The sequence below is a fragment of the Onychostruthus taczanowskii genome, unplaced genomic scaffold (genome assembly GCF_017590055.1).
Source record: "Onychostruthus taczanowskii isolate IOZ18803 unplaced genomic scaffold, ASM1759005v1 scaffold55, whole genome shotgun sequence".
Lineage (NCBI taxonomy): Eukaryota > Metazoa > Chordata > Aves > Passeriformes > Passeridae > Onychostruthus > Onychostruthus taczanowskii.
In genome coordinates, this window is record NW_024503124.1 from 4,630,920 (window position 1) to 4,647,718 (window position 16,799).

At 38.7% G+C, this 16,799-nt stretch overlaps 1 protein-coding gene across 2 annotated transcripts in view; it reads left to right on the top strand.

The window, feature by feature from the left end:
* PSME4 (proteasome activator subunit 4) overlaps window positions 1-16,799 on the top strand; it is a 43,902-nt gene that overhangs the window by 18,316 nt on the left and 8,787 nt on the right. For both annotated transcript variants that reach the window (XM_041417119.1, XM_041417122.1), the window contains 30 exons: window positions 46-232; window positions 878-967; window positions 1,927-1,991; window positions 2,092-2,242; window positions 3,373-3,471; window positions 3,820-3,889; window positions 4,282-4,349; window positions 4,840-5,055; window positions 6,204-6,361; window positions 6,965-7,060; window positions 7,630-7,685; window positions 8,138-8,194; window positions 8,383-8,438; window positions 8,519-8,617; window positions 8,704-8,766; window positions 8,921-9,016; window positions 9,369-9,500; window positions 10,036-10,245; window positions 10,377-10,513; window positions 10,740-10,793; window positions 11,314-11,443; window positions 12,040-12,121; window positions 12,431-12,584; window positions 13,169-13,238; window positions 13,684-13,809; window positions 14,147-14,299; window positions 14,710-14,814; window positions 15,284-15,375; window positions 15,753-15,884; window positions 16,474-16,682. In XM_041417119.1, the coding sequence (XP_041273053.1) occupies window positions 46-232; window positions 878-967; window positions 1,927-1,991; window positions 2,092-2,242; window positions 3,373-3,471; window positions 3,820-3,889; window positions 4,282-4,349; window positions 4,840-5,055; window positions 6,204-6,361; window positions 6,965-7,060; window positions 7,630-7,685; window positions 8,138-8,194; window positions 8,383-8,438; window positions 8,519-8,617; window positions 8,704-8,766; window positions 8,921-9,016; window positions 9,369-9,500; window positions 10,036-10,245; window positions 10,377-10,513; window positions 10,740-10,793; window positions 11,314-11,443; window positions 12,040-12,121; window positions 12,431-12,584; window positions 13,169-13,238; window positions 13,684-13,809; window positions 14,147-14,299; window positions 14,710-14,814; window positions 15,284-15,375; window positions 15,753-15,884; window positions 16,474-16,682 (3,413 nt within the window). The remainder of the gene's footprint in view (window positions 1-45; window positions 233-877; window positions 968-1,926; window positions 1,992-2,091; window positions 2,243-3,372; window positions 3,472-3,819; window positions 3,890-4,281; window positions 4,350-4,839; window positions 5,056-6,203; window positions 6,362-6,964; window positions 7,061-7,629; window positions 7,686-8,137; window positions 8,195-8,382; window positions 8,439-8,518; window positions 8,618-8,703; window positions 8,767-8,920; window positions 9,017-9,368; window positions 9,501-10,035; window positions 10,246-10,376; window positions 10,514-10,739; window positions 10,794-11,313; window positions 11,444-12,039; window positions 12,122-12,430; window positions 12,585-13,168; window positions 13,239-13,683; window positions 13,810-14,146; window positions 14,300-14,709; window positions 14,815-15,283; window positions 15,376-15,752; window positions 15,885-16,473; window positions 16,683-16,799) is intronic.

Consider the following 16,799-nt stretch of genomic DNA (forward strand, 5'->3'; position numbering starts at 1 on the left):
TTAGAAACATTCCTGTTGCCAATCTGCCTGCTTCCCATTTTACAGAACATATCCTGCACTTGAGACCCTGACGGAGCCTCATCAGCTCACAGCCACCCTGAGCTGTGTCATTGGCGTGGCTCGCAGCCTGGTGTCCGGGGGGAAGTGGTTCCCTGAGGGTCCCACACACATGCTACCTCTGCTGATGAGAGCCTTGCCTGGGGTGGACCCAAATGACTTCAGCAAGTGCATGGTGCGTGTACAGATATTGCCTTTTTTTAGAAGATGACCAGCCAATCGGCCAATAGAAATATTTTAATATTTCTCTAAAAGCAGGTAACTTCCGTGTCCAGAATTTATCAGCCTTTTTTTTTCCTGCACAATTTTATTCCTAAAAATTTAATATTACAAGCCTCTTTGGCTCATTTAACGGGGCAAAATAGTTGTGATAAGCATTGTACTGAGTTTTTGAGCTGTTCTGAACAACAGGATTAAATAGCTGCTCCACAGCTCCTAGCAAATATTCCTACTCTTTTAAGATCAAAAGGAAGCCCTTTATCAGTAGGTTTTCATTATATTAAGTTATAAAAGTCCATGTTTTCAGAAATTCATATTAATTGGCTTAAAACAGTATAAATATTGGGGTTTTGTACCTTTCAAGTTCAGCACAGAATAATGGTTGTGTTTCTTAAAAAATTGAGGCTGTTTTTACAGTGCTGCCTGTTAAGTTTTATGTATGAAATCTGAAATAGCTGTTGAAATTTTAGGGTGGAAGAATTGATTTCTGGATTAATTTGCTTTTTTTAGTATAATTTAGATCCTAAAGAATGATCCTATACCTTAATTGTAGATTGTATACAATAACACTCATTAAAGAGCTGTTTGTACCTCTCAACAGATTACATTCCAGTTCATTGCAACATTTTCTACTCTGGTGCCTTTAGTAGATTGTTCATCTGTATTGCAAGAAAGAGATGATCTTTCAGAGGTAAGAGTGCTGGGTTGGTATAAAAACAAAGCTGTAGCTTAGTTTTCAATTTAATTTTTGTATGCAAAGTGTATGCAAAGATATGAATCCTGTTTGTTTCTATCAGTGGAGCTGATACCAGTGTGCAAATAGGCTTTAACAATGGCTCTTAGTCACAGCTTGTTGTAGAGAATGTTAAATTCAGGCAATTTAATGTTTCTATGTCAAAACTAAATTGCTCATATCCCTGTGTGGTGTTATTTAACCTGGAGCTTTCCCTGCCTTGGGGAGGATGTTGGACTCTGTAATTATTTTAAATAGTACATTAGATGGGTTTTTTCCTTCATTTTTCAGGGCTGTTTTCTTCCTAAAGAAACCCCTGCTCCTCCTTAAAGTCCTGTTTCCCTTCCCTGATTGAGATCCTATTGCTCTCCCTTCAGATATTTGTTAATCTCTTCCAGTCAGGAGATAGTAACAGCATTAGACAGTGAGTTTTATCCCCCTTATCACCACACCTGTTTGCTGCTGGAACACTTTGTAGCTCAGAGAGCTGCAGGTTGCCCACATTATAAGGTGAATTTCATTGCTCCAGAGCTGCAGCACTCAAAAACAAAGAGGAGTTTGTTCAGTGAATATTTAATGTAAATCTCTGCCCGGAGAGCAGGTCTGGCAGCACCCTGGCACTCGCTGACCTCCTGCTGCAAAGGAGGATCAGTGGTGAGGCCAAAGGTTGTATCCATGGAGGCAGACCTGATTTCAGCAGAGAGGTTATTTGGATACACAGCCAGGCCAGGAAGTTGGGACAGGACAGTGTCAAGAACCTGTAATAACTGTTTCATGGAACACTTGAGTCTGTGTGGTGGGAAGTGCACTGGAGGATGTTCTCACTTAGACATTGGTAGTAGTTAATACGGGAAATAAACTTTGTTTTCTTAATAAAAGCCAACCTCATGTGTTTCCTTTGTGTTGGAAAACTGTAGGTGGAGAGAGAATTGTGCTCTGCATCTGCTGAATTTGAGGATTTTGTGCTGCAGTTTATGGATAGGTGAGTGAGCTAAGGCTAGGGGAAAGCTTTGCATGAAAAACTCTATAAAACTTTCCAGTTTCACTTACTAACCCTGCACTTACTGGGTTTATTTCTGTAGATGTTTTGGACTTATAGAGAGCAGCACCTTAGAGCAAACCAGAGAGGAGACTGAAACAGAGAAAATGACTCATTTGGAGAGTCTGGTGGAACTGGGTCTCTCTTCTACTTTCAGTACAATCCTTACCCAGTGTTCAAAGGATATCTTTAAGGTATGTAGAACATGAGCTTTTAATCTCTTTTAGGAAACTTAATTTTGGGTTGACAACAACTGGTGCATTCAAACCCTTCCTTCCTTTGTGAATGTGAACTTCCACATTTAACCAAGAAAAGAGCTGAGGGGGGCAGCTTGAATTCATGTCAGTTTGGTTCATGATTTTATCTACATCCCTACAGAGCTTTCCTGCAAACCAATGATAAACACAAAAAGAAATCATTCCAACAGTTTATTTTATCCCTGTAACAATTTAGGTTGTGGATTTTCCTGTCTTTATAATACTGACCCACCCAAGCCCCTGCTTTCCTTTTCTCTCCCTCTCCCTGCCACTTCTTCAGCTGGGCCAAAGAGGCTGTTCAAGGAGCTGTGTGGTTAATGGGATCAGAAAAATCACCTGGATTAAAATAACTCAGAGGGAGAGGGTGGAGAATCCGGGTTAATACATGGACAGCTTCTTTCCCTGTAGTTTGGATTACCATATTTCTATTTAAATGAATATATAGTTGGAGATGCCAGGTTTTGTACATTTTGAACATTGGGTATGATTTTTGTTTGGAATCTTTTGGTAAATGCAAGTCTTACATTGATTCTTCATTGTCATTAAGTATTTAATTTGTATTTTCCTATTTGTCCATTATTAAAGTATTCATGGGATCTACATTGTGTATAGTTGAGCTTGCCTTGCAAGCTGTTGGATGGAAATAATCTGCTTTAAAAATAGTTAAATAGTTGCTCCTTAATTCCCTATTTATTTGTTAACTAAGGATTGTCTTGGCTTTCCTTCATTGTGACATGTGAAATAAGTTTTTCTGTCATCAGCCTGTGACTTATTCCTGGAAAACATTTTCTGTGTAGTTTTTCAGAATTACCCTAAACTTATATTAGTCATCAAGAGTTATCCACCTCCTCTCTTCCCAAAGAGAACATTTCAGGCTTTCCACAGAGCTGCTTTCTCTGGCTCTCTATTCTGATTTTTTTTTTTTTTTCTGTGTGAATTGTGGGGTTTTGGTTTAAAAGAACACAGGGTTGTGTAGAGATAGTGCCTTCTTTGTAACATCAAACATTTTGGAATACCTAATTTGTTTGGTTTTTTTAAAAAGCAGCCTCCATCTTTTTTATCCTCAGGTTGCCTTGGAGAAGGTTTTTAACTTTGCTGTTTCAAATATATTTGAGACAAGAGTTGCTGGTCGAATGGTTGCCGATATGTGCCGAGCTGCAGTAAAAGTGAGAGAAAATCCTCTTAACTTCCCTCCCTCTTTAAGAAAAAATAGCTAAAGTTGTTGATTTTTCCTGTGTAATACCTGTACTTTTTTCATGTCAGTACAGGTGGCTCTTAATATTACTAAAATTGGCTTGTTGCATATAGCAATATTTCAGGAGGTTAATTCTCATGGTATTTATCTTGCTTCTTTGTTAAATTTAGGTTTTATTGACTAAGGATCATGAAGTCAGGCTGACTGTTGGTTGAATTGGAGTTGGGATGCAATCTAGTCTTAGATGTTTATCAGTGTGTGTGCTGAATTGCCTCAGATGTTTTGTTTTAAAATGGACTTTTTGTGATGCTGTTTCCAGTGCCGCCCCGAGGAGTCCTTGAAGCTTTTTGTACCACATTGCTGCAATGTCATAACTCACCTCACAGGCAGTAAGTTTCTAACATTTTCAGTGTTAATGGCCTGCTTTTGAGTTGATTTTTATTAAGCTTGAAAAGATTGATATTTTCCACAAGTTCATTTCAGCAATGGACAAATCCATTATTCTCTCTAAAAAACCCAAAGTGACAATTTCAAGGCCAAAATCTGTCCTGCTACAAGACCATGATTCCTTAAAAATAAGGCAGTTTGAAATGTCTCCAGACATTCCTCAATTTCAGGATGGTACATCAGCTAAAGTGACTTCCAGCTGGGCATGGGTGCAGTGTGAGTTGGAGGGTTGGGTGTCAGATTTGGGGATGGAAGCCTCTGGATTCTGATGCAGCTTGTTTGGAAAACATGGCTGCAATGTGGTGACAGCAGTGCTTATCCCTTGTTCCTCTAGATGATGATGTGTTACATGATGAAGAACTAGATAAGGAGCTGCTCTGGAATCTTCAGCTTTTATCAGAGGTATTCCCAAAAATGTTCTTCCCATGGTTGTGTGTCACAGAATCCTGCTTAATCCTGCCCCTGAAAGGAGAAAAAAAAAAAACTTATATTAAAGCAATGTAAATGCTGTGTAATTGGCACTGGAGAGCTTCTGATTTTTGCCTAACTTTGAATGCAACATGAGTGGCTGTTGTTTGAAGCAAATAAACACAGTGTTGCCTGTGGGATGAAATTAAAGCAATTATTGAGGGGGAATGAAAGAACAAGGATCAATGCAGGGAGAAACATAAGAAGATTTTTGGTAAATAGAAACATTTTAGAATTAATTTAAGAAAATACAGAAGTGTTGCTAGAAAATTCAGCATGGGGTCAAGCAGATGGCATCACTGAAACTTTTCCAGCAGCTGTGGGAGCTGGAGAATGGAGCCTGGCCCAGCTGGGCTGAGCAGGGTGACCCTGTCCAGCCCTGCAGGAGCAGACTGATGTTTGCAATGTCTCTCTGTGCCCCCAGATCACTCGAGTGGATGGCAAGAAGCTGCTACAGTACAGGGAGCAGTTTGGGAAGATACTGCAGCGCACCCTACACTTAACCTGTAAGCAGGGTTACATTCTGTCTTGTAACCTACTGCACCATCTTCTTCGTTCTGCTACACTTATCTACCCCACAGAGTACTGCAGTGTGCCAGGTGGCTTTGACAAGCCTCTTTCTGAATACTTTCCTATCAAGGCAAGGATTTTCATTTATTTAGGATTAGAGGATTTGACTTTTTGTTGGTTTGTTTTATTTTAAAAGCAGCTGTACGCTCTATGGTTTTATTTGGAGATTTCTGGATGGTGGTAGCAGCAATGGGAAGTGATGCTTTGGGCTTTGACACAGAGAGCAAATGACAATTGATTTAAAGTATATTGGTAGCAAAAAATGAATGTTGTTGTTTGAGTAGTTTTATAGTTTTGAGTAGTTTATATGACTTACTAGTGGTTTGTGATGTTATGTTTTTTACCATGACTGCATGACTGCAATAAGTTAATACACAGCAAGGAGATGTGGTGTTTTACAGGTCAGCAGAATGACAAATAATGATTCTACCATGAGCTTCAGATAAAATAAAGGAAAAGTGGCAATATTAAAAGTTACTGAAACTGTCAGAAGTCATGTGTTGGTCTGCTGTTAAGACTTTGAGGTCAATTTATCAATATTCCAGTTTAAAGGCAGCAATTTTCAGCTGGCCTGTTTCAATATACACCTGCATTTTGCTGAGAAGTGTTTTTACATAATTCCCAATTGCAGATAATCTCTTGTTACTGAAAGCTAGTCCAGTTTTGTAACTGATGGGGACATCCATTTGGGTCGGTTAATAATTTAAAAACAAGCAAAAATGTCCTAAATGCCAAGCACCAAAAACTTCCAACAAAACAAACAAATCAACAAACCCCAAAAAAACTGACAAGCACACAGTCATTTTAAATTCCTCCTCTGAAACTGAAAAAGTTTACAATGACTTTGCTGTTCTCTATGGGAGTATGAAAAGTCTGAGTTGTACTTAAGAATGTGTCTGAATTTATATCCAGTCAAAGGAATTATTAAGTTATATTTCAATTAGACCAGTTCAGTCCTTTTCCTTTTAGTGCTTTCAGAGATGTGTTATTTTCTAAGTATGTGTAGACATACATAGGATTGGGATTTCTGTTTGATTTTATGGTAATGGTGTTTTTCCTAGACTTGTCAGGATAACTACTTTACTTTATAGCAGTAGCTAGTTCCCATGTGTTTGGGGTTTTTTTTTAAATAATATTAAATGCTGTTTTTTTAAAAAACACAAATGAGTGTTTTAATCAAGTAGCTTGATTAATAAGAAGCATCTTTATTTGCTGCAGGACTGGGGTAAGCCAGGTGACCTGTGGAACTTGGACATCCAGTGGCACGTTCCTTCATCTGAGGAAATAAGCTTTGCTTTTTATTTGCTGGATACATTCCTGCAGCCTGAGCTCACCAGGCTGGAGCTCTATGCACTTGGAGAGCTGGAAATGTCCAGGTAGGATGGAGAAAGGTGCATGTATCCTTTCCTAGTAGTTCTTGCCAGTCACAGAGGCAGTACAAAAACTGAGAGGAAAATACTCTAATTTGCACTTTGATGTTATTTTAAGATTTCCAAAGCTCCTACTTCAGCTGAGATAGCATCAAGATTTCCTTAAAGTAACACAGGAAAGAAGTTGTGCACGTTTTGCATTTTAATTTATATTCAGACTGTAAAATATTCACTCTAAAGTATTCCCTCATCCTCCCCATGGACAGAAGGAATTTTCTTGGCCTTGGGGTAAAGAGTTATTTCATAGGTTTTATCTGAGATTTAGATAAAATTCTTCAAAGCAATTTTCACATTAGTTTATCTTACCTGCACAGTTTTGAAATATAAAATCTCCCATGTTTTCCAGAAAATGAAGTTAAATATTGGGATTTGTAAACAAATTAGATTGTCTGAAAAAAGCCCAGCTTGATTTCTGCAGTGCTTCCTCCTGTGCTTAGAGATGATGCAACTAAAGAAAAATCTTCCATAAAACTTCAAAAAAAATGTGGTTTGTCTGTGTATTTTCAAGCAATTAACAGATAAGTAACCAGGTTTTCCTCATTGTTTAAGAGATGATGTGCAGCAGTGTCTTGCCATTGTGCACAACTGCCTGATTGGCTCTGGGAACATTCTGCCTCCTCTCAAAGGAGAAAAGGTGGCTCATCTGTAAGTAACATTTATTTTGTATCCCTAACATTCTCAGTGATTATGTTCCTTCATGCTGGGTTTTAGTGCTTTCTTACTGCTGTTGTCACACAACTGATGCTAGAAGCTTGCTTATAGGGCACACTGATAGTAAATACCAAGATAAAAAAAATTCACATGTCAGGAAAGGACTCCAACCCTCCTGCCCTTCCCTGCAACAAGGAGCCATGTGTGTTCACAGGCTTGACAGAGACCAAATTCCTGCCTGTTTAATAGAACTGATGAGGTTCTGTTAACTGGGAAATCAAAATTCTGGGTTCAAGGTGTCTTTATGGTGTCCCTGCCTCTGACGAAGTCTGACCCAAAGGGTCGGACCATTAAATGGTTAATTTAATTAAATTAAACCTTTAAATTAACCATTAAATGGTTAATTTGTAAATGTGAGAACTAAGGCACACTATTACTAAATCTAGAAGTCAGTATGCTACAGCCATGACATTTAACTTGTTAAAATTAATTAAATGCCAGTGCATTTAATGCACATACCTCATTATTTGTGTAATGTGTAGTAATAATTAACTTTCATGCAGGGTTCCAAGTCTGGTGTCTTTAGAAGAGACAAAGCTGTACACTGGTGTTGAATATGGTGAGTAGATCCCTGTCTGTTCAGATAGGCTCTAAGTGTTGCTTTTGTGGTTGTTTTTTGTTTGTTTGGAGTTTTTTGGGTGTTTTTTTTTTTTTTTGTTTGTTTGGAGTTTTTTCGGTGTTTTTTTTGATTTGTTTTGTTTTGTTTTTGGGTTTTTGCTGTTGTTGTAGGGCTTTTTTGTGCATTTTTTTTGTGTGGGTTTTTTTTTTTTTTTTTTTTTTGTTGTTGTTGTTTTGTAAAAATGGTGGGTTCTTTTGGAGATGATAATTTTGATTCTTCTCTTCATAGAAATAGATTTTTATGACCAACTCTGCCATGTCCTTAGATATAACAAATGGTTATTTTTGTAATAGTTCATACTGCCAGTTCTGAATAGTCTGCTCTGGCTTTCCAGAACAAATTGCTTTGTATGCTGTTGTATGATTAACAGAAAGTGTTTTGTTTTCTTTTAGATTTATCCAGGGAGAATTACAGAGAAACAATTGCAAGGGTTACAAGGAAATTGCTGCGTAAGTTTGGCCACTCCTGTAACTAAAACCAACTCTGTCATACTTCAGTATGATTTTATAGATGAGGAAATTGTATTTGTTTACTTTGCCTGTAATTCTGAAAGTGAAGCTTTACAGAAACAAAATCATTGCTGATATTTAAAGCTCTTTTCCTGTCTGATTATACATTTTATTTCTCCCAATTGTAGGTTACATTCTTGATAATTCAGAAGATGATACCAAGTCTTTGTTTCTCATAATAAAGGTATGCTTTACATTTGTGAGACTTAAGGCCAGATGACTTGTTTTGCAAAACAATCACTCATCCTCTCTTTCTTTCCACAGATTATCAGTGATGTTTTGCAATTCCAAGGGTCTCACAAGCATGAGTTTGATTCACGGTGGAAAAGCTTCAATCTAGTGAAAAAATCAATGGAGAACAGGGTCAGTGGCTTGGCTTTGTGAAGTTTTGGTTCCTGGTTTGCAGATCTGATACTGAAATCTAACCCAAAGGATGCCTTTTTTTACAGCTTCAAGGAAAGAAGCAACACATCAGAGCCTTGCTGATCGACAGGGTTATGCTGCAGCATGAGGTAATTCTTCTCCTTCAATCCCCACTAATTTGCTTGAAAAGCTGCTTTGCACAGTTAGCTAAATGTCATCATAACAATATTCCTGCAGTGGTGTTCTTATATGTGTGAAATGTAGAAACAATCTGTCCTTTCTTTGTGCTTCCCATGAATTCAGCTGAGAACTCTGACGATGGAAGGCTGCGAATACAAAACTTCCCACCAGGAGATGATCAGGGATCTTCTGTGTTTGTCCACGAGTTCTTATGGGCAGGTGAGGAGCAGCCCCTTTTCAACTGAGTAAACTGAGCCCCTGTTAAATTTATGGAGTATTTTGTTGGTCTCTTCAAGTGATTCTACATCCTAAATCTGTTGTTCTGGCTGTTTGCTTTTCAAGTGTACTTCAAAACACCTCATTTCTGGCAACAAAGAATCTTCTGTAACTTTGTAGCTGTTCTCATGTAAATGCCAGAAACAAGAAGTAGGATTTTATAAACAGGGTGGGGTGTTTACAACCTTCCACAAATAATTTTGTTTCTGTGCACAAAGACATGATAAAAACTTTATGCATAAATAACTGAAATGGATGAGGATGTTACTTTTATTTAATAATTTTTTTGTTTCAGGTCAGAAGTAAAGCTCAGCAAGCATTCTTCACAGCTCTGGGAACCTACAATTTCTGTTGCAGAGATATCATTCCCTTAGTTCTGGAATTCCTGCGTCCCGACCGGCAAGATGTCACTCAGAAGCAATTTAAAGTACTGCCTCATTAACTTGGTTTTGTGGCTGTCTTTTGAAAGTGTTTAGATGAGAATTTTTAATGGGGAAAGTGGGATTTGCTTGTTTATCAGCACTGATATTTTCATGGCTAGTAGGCATGACTGGTGGAAGGAATTATTTGTATTAGATCTATTTTCAAGAGAAATACTGTGTTTAAATATGTTCCCTGTATGCTCAGGTATTACCAAAATGTGAGTTAGCACCTATTTTTAAGTTATGGAATGGAAATTGAGGAGCTGTAGTCAAGGTGAAGCAGTTGTGAATCATCTCCTCTAACATAATTGAGAAATCAGGCAGCCAATCTGTGGATAAATTAATTGGCAGGGCTTCCAGTCTCATTAAATGAAGAGGACTGTCAAATTACTGAAGATTTTGCACTGTGAGGCTGAATGTTTATGGGCATTTTAATGATTTGGTAGCTGCAGCTGAGTTTTTATCCTGTGTGGGCGCGTGTGTCGATATCGCGGATGAGCCGAGCTTTAACCTTCCCCAACCCCATCCTCCATCCCACAGGGTGCCTTATATTGTCTGCTTGGGAATCACAGCGGGGTGTGCTTGGCCAATCTGCACGACTGGGATTGTATAGCACAGACGTGGCCAGCAATTGTCTCTTCTGGGCTTAGCAAAGCCATGTCCTTGGAAAAACCCTCCATAGTCAGACTCTTTGATGACCTGGCAGAGAAAATCCATCGGCAGTATGAGACCATTGGGCTGGATTTTGCAGTGAGTGACCAATTCCTTGTGTTCAGGCTTGTCTGTATGGACAAGGAAATTCTCTACTCTGCTGGTTCCAAAGCAGAGACAGCAAAAACTTGGAAGGTCAAGTCCCAAATCTTTGCATTGTCCATCAACAGGTTCCAGAGAAATGCATGGAGGTGGCTGTTCTGCTGCAGAAGTCAGGACAGCCATGTTCAGAGTTCCCAGCTCTGGGATCAGAGGAAATTCAGTTGGGAATTCAGCGACAGAAGGAGAAAAATGCTGAGGCTCTGAGGTGAGTTCAGCTTCCTTGAACAGCACATTAAATGTTATCATCCAATGTGGCTGAACTGAAAAACCCAGAATGTCCAAAGATTGTTGGGCTGCATCTTCTCTCTACACTTCTATCTCCTCTTTGTCTCTTCCTTTTCACCTTCACACACCTTTTGTTGAGGAACTTTTCCTCTGTTTTTCAGTGGATCTCTCAGTACCATGTGGTTGATAACTCCCTCTCTTTCTAGGAACTATGAAAATTTGGTCAACATGCTGCTGGACTGTGTGGAACAGAGAAATCTGTAAGTTCCCCTTTTTTGTGCATGAAAACATTTTTTTGGGGTGGATTGGAGGTGGTTGCATGGATCAATATCCAGGAGGACATTTACCATGGTCTTGGACTTATTTGCACTGGGAGCTTGATTTGTTAATATAAGGCATCATTGCATCTTGGAGTTCAGCTTTTTCCTTAATTAGTCTGGCCTGTTACTGAGGTTTTTAATCTTGTTTTAATTAAAAAAGCTCTGGTTCTGTCTGCAACACTGACATCAGAATAGATTCCAATTGTTCCCATGGTATTTGTGTTAAAAAACTTGTAAAATAATATCCCTGTAGGTATTTTACACCATGTATTTTATATTTTTTCACCTGTGTGTTCCCAGAACACTGGAGGTTTCCCAAAATAAGTTAAGCTCATTGATTACAGCAGTACCATTAATTTATGTATTTCCTTAATCTTGATACACGTAATAATTTCTGAGTAAAACCAGTACATAAACTTTGCTATTTACACTCTGTTTTGAATATTTGGGGTTTTTTCAGGCCCTGGAAGTTCGAGCACATAAGCATTGGCTTCCTGTCCCTGCTCCTGAGGGATGACAGGGTCCTGCCCCCCCGTGCCATAAAATTCTTCGTGCAGTGTCTCAACCACGACGCGATCGTGGTTCGGAAGGTGAGCCAGGAGAAGGATTTCCTTTGGGTCTGCAGCTCTTTGAGCTTTACATCAAGTGCTCAGAGGGTTTTGCTGGGATAAAACACAAAATTTTGGAACTCCCTCCTCCCCCTTCTGCACGTGTACAAAATTCACAGTCCAAGAAATGGCAGTCTTGGCAGTGCTGTAGTGTGACATGTGTAAATCTGTAAACTGTGAAGATGTGGGATGGGCTGAGTCCTTATTTATTTCAGAGTTCTTTTGCAGAATTTCTTTTGCAGATGGCTGCTTTTCCCACCTGCAGTTTGTTATTTGAAGGGAGCCATCAATGTGTTTCATTTGTTCTGTTCCTGCCTCAGTGAGGCTCAAAACAAACCTTCTTTTCCCCCCAAAAATTATTAAAACAATATTAAAATCAAATTATTAAAACAAAATTATTAGTGAGAATTTTCTGGCCTGTAAAGTAATTAATGTTCTTTATCCCCTGAAATAACCAGGATTATTTCCTTATGGGTTCACTCCACTGTTCAATGGCTTTTTAGGGATGATGAGCCACATCCTTCTGAGGGAAATGTATGGAATGAGCACATTAATGCCCATTTTTTTCTTTTCTTTAGGTGGCCATCTCAGCTGTGGCTGGGATTCTTAAGCAGCTTAAGAGAACTCACAAGAAAGTGCCCATCTGCCCTTATGAAATAAGTATGTTTTATTTAATATAAGGCATATCTTACATTTATCCTGAAATGTTTTTTAAAGCTTTTCTGGTTAAATTAAACATAGAATCAGGATCTTTTCTTCCTGGTTGGTAATGTTCTAAGCAAATAGGTAAATATGATACAGAAGTAGTATAATGGGTAATTTTTCAGTTTGGGGTGTTTTTTTTGCTTTGGGGGGTGATTTCCTCTCTGAAAACCTTGTAATTTGTGAGAACAATTTGTATGTCTCCTTAATTTTTATGTATTGTTATCATTTTTATGCATGTTAATTTTGATTTTCCTCTTGGATCAGGTGGGACCCTGAAGCCTTCCAGCATCCAAGCTGGTGACAGAGCTGACAACCAGTGGCTGCACTACAACAGCCAGAGCCTACCAAAGACCAAGGAAGCCTGGGAATCCTGCTGTTTTGTGGAGAAAACACACTGGGGATATTACACCTGGCCCCAGTGAGTAGCATTAGCATTGAGGTGGAGCTGGGAGAGTCAGCAGGAAAAATTCTGTGGGAAATAAAATCCTGGTTTATTATGATTTTTAGTTTTTCTTATATACATGTATTTAACTTGATTGAACCACAAAAAAAAAAAAAAAGCAATTTATTTTTTCCTTTGTGCTCCTTGCTTGTTTTACCACTTCTCAGTGGGTTTTGTGTTGGTTGTTTTGGGGCTTTTTGTTTATTATTTCTTTTCTACCCATTTCTCTTTATATGGGATATAGGCACAAATTCCACATGGCTGTTAAACTGCTGCTTAACATGAATGTTAAAATTAAATATTCATATTGGGAATTAGATATATGTAGAGTATTTTATCCCTAATAATTCTGGGCTGCTTGTATAGCAAAACCTTTAATAACAAACTTTATTGTGTTGTAAATTTTCTTCTTTAAATTTCAATCTTTTGGAGTCGGGGATAAGTTCTATTTATTATTGAGAACATAGAAAACAACACCATAGAAAGCAACAACATGTGCTAGTGTATTTTTGTTTATTATTTTAGTTTTTTATTACTTTTCTTTTGTTTTTAATATTCAGAACTATGACAGTTTATGCTCCAGCTGAGCAGCAGCCAAAGCTTGGGCGAAGGAGAGATGAGCTGACAGAGGTAAAAGTTGCAAATTTGTGGGTTCTTTTTTTTAATAGTACTTCTCCTTCTCTTAATATTGTTGACAGGTTACTGTGGAGATTGCCACAAGATGCTTTTAATTGTACTTTTCTAATTCTTATTGTGTCAGCATACCAGAAGGAGTTGTTATTTTAATTTATTGCTGTTTTTTTCTCAGGGATCATGGAATAATTGTATTAATGAGCTCTTTCTTGTTCCCTTTCAAATCATTATCAGACTTGAGAACAAGGTCATTAATGACAGTGAGAAGGACTAATTTTAGGGGTTTTGGTAATTCCCTCTAAAGTGGAAGGGGAAATGGATAACCCAGATATTTCTTTCCTTGAGAATGCAAATGAAACATGGGACTTGTAAAGACTGAGATATTACTGTGACAAGCAAACACCTCAAAGCTAATCCTTTTTTTTTTTTTTTCCTGTTACAGGAGGAACAAATTATATATGATCACTTTTCTGATCCCAAGTTTGTTGAGCAGTTAATAAAATTTTTGTCTTTAGAAGACAGAAAGGGAAAGGACAAATTTAATCCTCGCAGATTTTGCCTCTTCAAGGTAAGGAGAGCTCAATCACTAAATTGCTCTCATTTTGTAGACAATTCCCAGAGCATGGAAAAGCCACAGACTTCTGGTCTCATACTGTTGCAAAACATTGATTTTTAAAGCTGCTCTGGGTAATTCCATTAATCCTCTCTTCTGATTAACTACTTAGGGAAACATATTTAGAGTATTGTAATGGTCTGAAGGACACTGGTGTGTAATGCTCTTTAAAAAAGCAAAGTGCTTTCACTTTCTGCATATTCAAACTCAAATGTTTGACAATTCTATGATGTTCTTGGGAAGACAGTGTTTTGGATAGTTGCTGAAGACCCTTTCCCCTCTTGTTTTCCAGGGCCTTTTCAGAAACTTTGATGATGCCTTTTTGCCAGTTCTTCAGCCCCACTTGGAGCAACTGGTTGCAGACTCCCACGAAAGCACCCAGAGATGTCTAGCTGAAATCATAGCTGGCCTCATAAGAGGTTCTAAACACTGGACCTTTGAGAAGGTGCTGGAGCAGTATTTTTGAGCATTCTTGGAAGTTAAAGAGTAATTTTGCATTATTAACTCAATTAGAAGTTGAGGTCTTGATTGCCAAACTTGGAACACAATTCATTGCTCGGTTTGGTGCCTGTTCTTGCCAGGTGTTTGGAAAATGCTCCAGTATTAAAGCTAGGAACAGTTTGGTGTTAAGGAGATGGCAAAGTTGATGTGGTTTGTAATTTCCAATAGGAATAAGTGATTATGTCCTCCTTGGACTGCTAAATATTTATTTAATTCAGGCATAGCTGTCTATGGCAAAAAATAATCCTGGGAGAATCAGTACAAAAATAAAGAAGGCATTTTAATATCTGGGCTGGGTAAAATCTTGTAAAAGTAAACTAGTAAAATCTTGTGTCTTGTGTTTTTGCTGGGCAGGTGGAAAAACTTTGGAACCTTCTGTGTCCATTGCTTCGAACAGCTTTATCCAACATCACAGTGGAAACATACAATGACTGGGGCACCTGCATTGCCACCTCCTGTGTAAGCATTCCATTTTTGTCTTCTGAAGCTGGGTCCACTGTGGATTAACATTCCTGCAGTGAACTGGGAGCTGTGGTGCTGGGCAGCAGGGTCAGTGATAGGTCACAAATATCTTGGGTCAATAATTCTTTCACATCACTCAGCAGAACTTAGTGTAGCTTGTCAGCCGGAACCCTAATTAGCAAAATTCAGGTGTGGTTATTAGATATCTCAAAAATGAAGCTAAAAATCCTTCTATTCTGACTGTATTTACCAATTAATTAAAACAGTGTATAGTTTTATTGGGTTTTTCTTCTGTTGAGGTTCATTGTGAAAACATCCTGAATGTGGTCCTTATTTAATAAATAAATCCAGGGGATGCAAAAAAAATCTCTGTCAAAACTTTCCTTGTTTATACCTTATTTTATACATTATTTACATTTTAAATCCCCCCTCATTATTTACATCTCTGTTCCCTGCTCTTTTCCAGGAGAGCAGAGATCCTAGGAAACTGCACTGGTTGTTTGAATTGCTGTTGGAATCTCCACTGAGTGGTGAAGGAGGATCATTTGTAGATGCCTGGTAAAATTAATTTGAACTGTTTTATTGTGCAGAATAGAGTAGGAATTACAGCCTGGATAAGCTGTATTGAGAGGATGCTGTGCCAGCTGCCTTGTAGGGGAGGAGGACAAAGGCAATGCTTTCCAATTAACTTTCCCCACACAATGGCAGGTTCTTCATGATAATATTATTAATATAACTCACTTAACAGGATGAGAGGGTTTGGGGCTGGCAGAGCAGCAGTACTGTTGTTTCATTGGGCAATTTTTACCCATCTTTGCTCATTGAAGGACACTCTGGTGCACTGACACTTGTGCACTTTCCCAAACAAAGTCTGGAGGGGACTGGGGAAGGAGGAATGTTCTGTATGATTAAAAATGAGCTGTTGTGGTTCCCAGCCGCCTTTATGTGCTGCAAGGGGGCCTTGCCCAGCAGGAGTGGAGAGTGCCAGAGCTGCTGCACAGGCTGCTCAAGTACCTGGAGCCCAAACTCACCCAGGTCTACAAGAACGTCCGAGAGAGAATAGGAAGGTCAGTGTTGTCTGCTGCAGTTCTGGTTGGGTTTTAAATCTTCATTTTATTTGGGTAGTCAGGTAGCTAAATAATTAACCTGAAAAGCATTAATGCTTGTAACAAAAGTCAGATGTATAATTTAAGAGACTTGATTCAGAAATTCTAAATGACTTCTCTATATTTGTCTTTTCACAGAATGTTCATATTTTCATTTGTCTATTCATAGAATATTTTGGATTGGGAGGGACCTTAAAGCTCCTCCAGTCCCTGCCATGGGCAGGGACATTTTCCATGAACCCAGGTAGCTCCAAGCCCTGTCCAGCCTGGTCTTGGACACTTCCAGGGGCAGTCACAGCTTCTCTGGGCAACCTGTGCCAGGGCTTCACCAATTTCTTGTCTATGTTTATGTTTGACATCTCTAAAGCTCTTAGAAGAGACATTTGGTTGTAAATAACTTTGAATTGAAGATGAGAGGAAATTTTCTGTAAGTGTTAACCCTCAAAGGTCACCCAATTGATCTTGGATCATTTGGAGTTCACAGGTCACTGTTCTCTGGACAAGAGTCGTGCTCACTGTGTGTTCCTGCTGGCTTTGTTTGTTTTTTTAGTGTGTTGACCTACATATTCATGATAGATGTTTCCTTGCCAAACACTGCTGCAACTAAATCTCCTCGTGTCCATGAATTTACTACCCGGATACTTGAAAACCTCAAACCCCTCATGGAAGCAGATGAAGAAATCCAGAATCATGTTATGGAAGAGAATGGAGTCGGCGAACAAGATGAGCGAACTCAGGGCATTAAACTCTTGAAAACCAGTGAGTTAAGGAGCTCAAGGAATGGGGGGTGTTTTAGCACGTGGTGATTGAGGTCTGCAGATTGTGTAGCAGAGTTGTTAATATTTTTCTTGTTAATCAGTGAGAGTTTCTCTTTAT